Source organism: Sabethes cyaneus, chromosome 3 (genome assembly GCF_943734655.1).
Source record: "Sabethes cyaneus chromosome 3, idSabCyanKW18_F2, whole genome shotgun sequence".
NCBI classification, from domain to species: Eukaryota; Metazoa; Arthropoda; class Insecta; order Diptera; family Culicidae; genus Sabethes; species Sabethes cyaneus.
Genome location: NC_071355.1, coordinates 167,328,412 through 167,334,851, shown reverse-complemented (window position 1 = coordinate 167,334,851; position 6,440 = coordinate 167,328,412). Strand labels below are relative to the sequence as shown.

The window sequence follows — 6,440 nt, the reverse complement described above, 5'->3', positions numbered from 1 at the left end:
GCTGATTGATAAAAAATTATTCCGGAGAATGCTTTGTTTTGGACGACGAAAGTTACTTTCTCTATTTCTACTGTATTTCCGAACATAAAATACAAGTTTAAACATAAGTTTGAGCAGAAAATGATGCTGCACATTGCCATTTCCGAGAGATGTGTGAGAGATGAAGCCATGGTTCAATGTTATGAAGTTATCAAAATTTGACGTAACATTTAAATAAAAAAATGGTAGCATTGTTACGTTAGAATGTTACTTGTAGGTTATGTAACAAGAACATTAAGTTGGTAATGTAACAAACTTAATGTTATTGTTACATTACCTACAGGTAACATTTTAACGTAACAATGCTACCATTTTTTTATTTAAATGTTACGTCAAATTTTGATAACTTTGTTACATTACAATGTTGCTTCTGTGTTACATAACAGCAACATTGTGTTACATTCAGTGTTGACCGGGTCTAGAATATGCTTGATTGATGACGTTTCGGATACTTTGAAATCGACTAGCACTTGTTGGTGGCTATTAACAAACAGCGGGCGTTTGGTTACGCAGGGTTACGTACCCAATATTTTTTGAGGAATATTTCTCACAATTTCACCAGGCGTGAAGGAAAAACTACAAGGTATACATCCCTGAGGGTTGTACGAAAGAGTGACGTAGGACTATAGCAGGTTATTAAAGACTAATGTAAACTGCATTTCTGGCATATGTATGTTTATAAGAATCTGTGAGTGCCATTGTTTAAATGAATGTTGAAAAGAGAAGAGCGAAATATTCAGATTCAATTCTTCATTGAATGCAATGGAAGCTTTGAAAATACGTGGACGGGAGTTCATAAGTACAACGCCTTCAACCATTGAGACATAGAGATTTCTTTTGAAAATTACTTGTGCGCATCATAAACGATGAAATAGTAATGAATGCCCAGCCCACAGATTATTGTATTGAATATGATTATGCGTTGCTTGACATGTTTCAATAATCTTACTTTAACTCGCGTGTGGCCTTTAAAAGGGTCATTGGTTACAAATAACATTAAAGCCAAAACACGTTCATCGCAAATATGATGTGCCATTCGAATGTCCTTCACTTCTGACATGAATGGCAATAGGCACGTAAGTTAGCGGCGTCGATTCACTGTCTCTTGCTCCGAGAAGGTGTCACTAGTTTACTTTAACAGCTTACCGCTTGTTACATAGCAGAAAATATGGCAGATACGCAAAAATTTCTGTTTTATTTGCGTGAGATTTGGTTCCATTTTTGTATTTGGATCCATTTGCTTGATTAGTTCTAAAGTTATGAGGAAATTTGTATTTCATTTGTAAGGAACCCCGCTCTTAGAAGGGAAAGGGGTCTCAGTACACTATAGAAAAAATTCTTACTTCCGAAAACCCCCACAAGTCAAATTTGGTTCCTTTTGCTTGATTAGTTCTCGAGTTATGAGGAAATTTGTGTATTATTTGTATGGGAGACCCACATCCTAACTCCTAAAGCGGGAAGGGGTCTCAATTCACCATAGAAAAAATTCTTGCCTCCAGAAACCTCCACGTGCCAAATTTGGTTCCATTTGCTTGATTAGTTCTAGAGTTGTGAGGAAATTTGTATTTCATTTTTAAGGGAGCCTCCCCCCCCCCCCTCTTAGAAGGGGAAGGGATCTCAGTACACCATAGAAAAAAATCCTGCCTTCTGAAACCCCCGCATGCCAAATTTGGTTCCATTTGCTTGATCAGTTCTCGAGCTTTGAGGTAATTTGTATTCCTTTTGGATAGGAGCCCCCCTCCTCTTACGCCCTCCTTAAAATTGCTGTTACCCCTCAGAAAATTGCTGTTTATTTTATCTATCCAACGACATATAAATTGTTCAGTTTCGTTCAGTAGTTTAGTCGTTATTAGCATTTGAAATCTTTCATTCAAACGTTACACTTCTATTTTCGTTTTCACAAAGTGCTACCCAGTCTCAGTATAGTAAACAAAGACGTAGTCCTACGTCAAAAAATATTTTAGTTAATTGACTGAAAATACACAAAACGACATCAAATAATTCGTATTCCCCTTTCTTGAAATTTCACATTCTTTTCATATTTTTAAACACAAGTACAAAACCAAAATAAAACAATTATAGTATATCATTACCGTAGTATTCAAGCCTTCTGGTATATTTCATTATTAACATAATAGTACAGAAATCGAACAACACTTTACTTTCGATTTTCAAATGCTCCGTAATACAAATGCAACGGATTGTACGTATCTCATTCAAACCGGTAGGTAGTAAACAACTGTCCTAACGGAGGCGCATGTTTTTCCGTCGTCCATAGTAATGAGGCGAATACAACTCTATGGACGTACGATTATCGATATAAACAACATTTCACTTTTGCAAACCATATTGAGTCCAGGCGTTGCAATGCATTGTCGAAAAAATGGAACGTCTATGCAAATCACGTCGAAATTCACAACTTCCAGCAGAAAATCGGTTATTCAGGTGAGAATGTTCAATCTTTTCCTAAACTTCTTTATATCTACCCCTTGTTCTGCAGGGAACCAAAAACTTCGTATGGGAGCGAGAAGACCTCTCCTCTAACTTGCCGTATATTGACCACAGGTTCGAGATTCCATTCAATCGACCTCCGAACGAGGTTAACTTTCTGGGCGGACTTGGCAGCAAGAAGCCACACTTTCGATCAAAGGTGCACCCACAACGGGTTTCCACGGTGCAGAAATTGATGCGAATGCGAACTTCCAATCGAGTCTTGGAAACCCTCACGGAGGATCTGCGAAAAGTGAACCTTTGTCGGCATGGCAACGAAGCACGAGCACAGGATCGCAATATTGGGGCATTCATCAAAAAAACCATTGACGAGCTTCAACTGGCGGGAAACGTAGAAAAATCCACTCCATCGGAACAATCGGAGGTTCAGTGCAAGGCAAGTTTTCGGAAAAATCTATCCGATGATGATTACAAGGAAATGATTAGGAAGCTAGATAAAATGTTGCTGGAAGAGCATCATCCCAGTGCTAGCCAAGGTACTGCATTTCGTGATTGGGCGGTAAAGGAAAGGTACAATTTTAAAAATAAAAGTAACATTGCTTTAATCAAGCGAGAAAAAGAAACTTTGGAATCCGAGCTTGGCTCTTCGGTGGATACCAAACCGCATGATTACATTACAAATGAAGGAAAACGAGTCACTAAAGTTCGCAAGGCAACGAAAATACCGCACGTCGAAGGACACATGTACGGACCATTCACAAAACTCCCCCGTTTAGATCCACTATTGGAAAGCGAAACCAAGTTTGGAATTCCTCTAAGCTTGCTGGTTCGCTCCTATCGTGAAATGGATTCAGCAAAAGAAGGCGAGCGAAATCTCATCAACTCGAGATTGGCCCACATGAGGATACCACTTTGCCCGAGAAGTAGCGATGAATCGTCAGATGACGATGATAAAATGGAGGAAGTCAAAATTCTATCCTTTCTTCGTACTCCATATTTTCGGATTCCAACCATTCGCACGCAACGAAAGCGAAGAAAGGACCGGCTTCGTAGTCGCTGGTTAAAAAAGGATCGCCTTAAACGAATTACTATGTTGCTGTATGATCGAACAGAGGAAAATATGAAAATTAAAAAACAAGATAATCGACAAAAGTTGGAAGCGGGATCTGCTGGCCCAAGCGCTACAGGTGAAAAGAAAAAAGTCCCAGCGAGAAAGTTACCTCCAGACAACAAACCACAGATATCAGAGAAACGCAAACGCTACTACGAATTTATAGAAGGGAAATCCCGAGAATATCGCCGACTGTACGACGAGTGCCTACAGCAAAAGATGACCAGCTTTCAGGATTTCAAAAATCTTGAACCAACTCTGGAAGACAAAACTACAACCAACGCTCGTTCGCAAGTTCGTCTTCCGAAGCTGAAGCAACCAGAAGAGGCACCGCAAACACCGGAGGAGGCGATACTGCGATTTCCTCCGAATCGCTTCAAAAGTTTAGTCAGAAGCGATGGACTGCTCGGATCGTTCTACATTGATCCGGAATTTCAAGATAAGGCGAAAGATTTGAAAAAATGTAAGTAGACCGGTCAAATATTCGACGAAGTGGGACAAATTAAATTTTTATCAATCGTTATTCTAGACAAAAAACACTCCAAATACTACACAAGCCTTATGCGCAGTCGCTCCAATCTACGCGATCGGTTGCAAGTGAATGCACCCGAATTCGATGAGGAGCAACTTGGGTACAAAACGAAATACTTCAATCGTCTAGCCACTGAATGGGACAACTATTACATACACGAATTGCGCTATCGGCCTCGTGTCAGAAAATTTTGTCCAAAAACAGATATCCTAAACATTCGCGATCAACGCCGCAAAACCTTCCTGCAGTACTACATAGCGGAGAATTTGCTCAAGATCCGTGAACGACGTTTGCTGGAGCGAAAATTTGCGAGATGGATTCGTGGTTTTTGCAAGCAAACAAAACCACTCTTTCAAGTTTGGAAGGATGACGCCTACAACAGGGTGCTGGAAATGTCGGACCGCGAAAAGGCAGCTCAGCAGGAAACTCGACGATTGCAAAATGTACTGCTGGACAGGCAAAACAAGATACAAGCTTTAACCGAGATGATTCTTCTGATGGAGGAACAGTGGACGAAGATAATGCAGATGCGGGTACTCTATGGATTGGCACTGCTTGTAGATGTCAATGTTAACGTACCTTGTTTTCATTTTAGAATTATTACTATCTTTTGATGGACCCACAGTGGAGACTAGAGAATGATCATCTACATCGTGCTTCGGATGGGTCGCTGTGCTCCGTGAGTTACCCTCAAGTTCTAATCATAATCATTATATGTTTTGAGAAAATTTTCATAAGGTTTCCGAAAGTGTGCGCAACTGTAAAACCCTCTTCATTCGTACGGAAGGAGCAAACATTGGCACTGAAATCGCTGCCTTTTATACTGACCGTATTTTCCCAGCGTTAACTGGAAAACCAAATTGTACTCCAGAATTGCAGTTGCTTCTGAATGGCCTTGGCAATATAAATCACCGTACAATTGATCTAATCCACAAGTTCAACAACAATTTGATGGTTTTCAGTCGAATAGACTATCACTACAAGGGAGTGCTAGATGAGTTTCCGAGATATTTCAGCAATTATCACTATATGCTAGATATGTTCACCAAAAAGCTAGAAACAGTGCAACGTAAAAACGAAGCAATGAAAGCACAAATGAATCAACTACTTGGGGAACCACTAAGGAAATGCGTTAGCAAGTAATTTTTTCAGTATGTCTTTGAAGCCTGTAGCTCAAAAGAATTATTCTTTCTTTGCAGCAAAACAATGCGAGTGACGTCCTCTGTCATCAACCAACTTTACGACTTTATTAGAAAATCCAAAAATCTCGGTAAAGAAATCGTCGAAGTTGGCAGTATGGAGAAGTTGTCAATAATTCATCAATTTTTTGTGGTCTGTCCTATTTTGCTTACTAACCAAGGGTTGAAATATATAGTCCTTTGACTTTTCCCTCTTTCCCACTTATTCCACAGGATCAATTGGCCGCTTTGGACAAACTTCCTTTGGATATTCTGAAGGCGTCTGAACTGGAAGCACGCAAGGAGCGAAAAGTTGCACTCCGTCAGGCGAACGAAGCTTTCAAGCGCAAGGAAGTGTTTGATTTGCTGAAAAAGCAACTCCGATTGCACGTGAAGAAGTAATGTCGAGAAGACAATACAGAAAGTGAATGTAAAAGTTTACACTATCTAATGTTTTCTTGGAATAATCAAACATAAAATGCTCTTTAATAATAGTAATGGAGATTTCGGTTCTCGACGTTCTACAGTCTTTTGTGTTGTAAAATTTGCAACTGAACGGGAACATAAATAATTAAATTAAACCAAGTTTTCGAAACTTGCCTTCTGTTTTTATTCGACAGTCTTCGCGGCCGACTGTCAGAGTGCAGGCTAATTGCGGAAATAATTTTGCGATCCCATTGACTCTAACAGTTGCTTCGCCCATTTCTTCTCATAAGTTGTTAGGATTTTGTATTTCGTGATCAGACTTTTTTGGCGTACTGAAAGAAAAGGGGCGCGTAAGTAATGAACCACATCGGACTGGACAAAGAATCATCACTACCGGCGAGCCACAGAAACCTGGAAGGACAGGTGAGCTAGTATCCGGTTACAATTGGTTTCAATTATAGCTTAGTACGATCCGCGGATCTCCCGGCCTGGATAATAGATTGCGAAACACTACTTTTTATGCGTTGCTTCAATGACCCTCTCTTACCTAATTTTCCGCTCTTTCCCCTTCATGCCTTGTTCTCATTATGTCTAGAACTCTATCGACATCTTTGTTTCACTCAATATTTAGTGAACGGGACATAACACTAATAGTTCTTACAAACGGATTTTGTAGTAAAATCTTTGTTTCACTTTTGGGGCG

At 39.8% G+C, this 6,440-nt stretch overlaps 1 protein-coding gene across 1 annotated transcript; it reads left to right on the top strand.

The window, feature by feature from the left end:
* The first annotated feature begins 2,406 nt into the window (after positions 1-2,406).
* LOC128744635 (uncharacterized) lies at positions 2,407-5,713 on the top strand. Its single transcript, XM_053841789.1, has 7 exons — positions 2,407-2,484; positions 2,540-4,064; positions 4,131-4,666; positions 4,729-4,812; positions 4,872-5,272; positions 5,333-5,465; positions 5,546-5,713. Exons 1-7 carry the CDS (start codon positions 2,407-2,409, stop codon positions 5,711-5,713), a joined length of 2,925 nt encoding a protein of 974 aa, XP_053697764.1.
* Positions 5,714-6,440: the final 727 nt, after the last annotated feature.

Excerpts from the sequence above, each read along its gene's own strand:
- LOC128744635 (XM_053841789.1), top strand. The coding sequence starts at position 2,407 with ATGCATTGTCGAAAAAATGGAACGTCTATGCAAATCACGTCGAAATTC. Across the intron at positions 2,485-2,539 it reads GCAGAAAATCGGTTATTCAG|GGAACCAAAAACTTCGTATG; the intron begins GTGAGAATGTTC and ends CTTGTTCTGCAG. Across the intron at positions 5,466-5,545 it reads TAATTCATCAATTTTTTGTG|GATCAATTGGCCGCTTTGGA; the intron begins GTCTGTCCTATT and ends CTTATTCCACAG.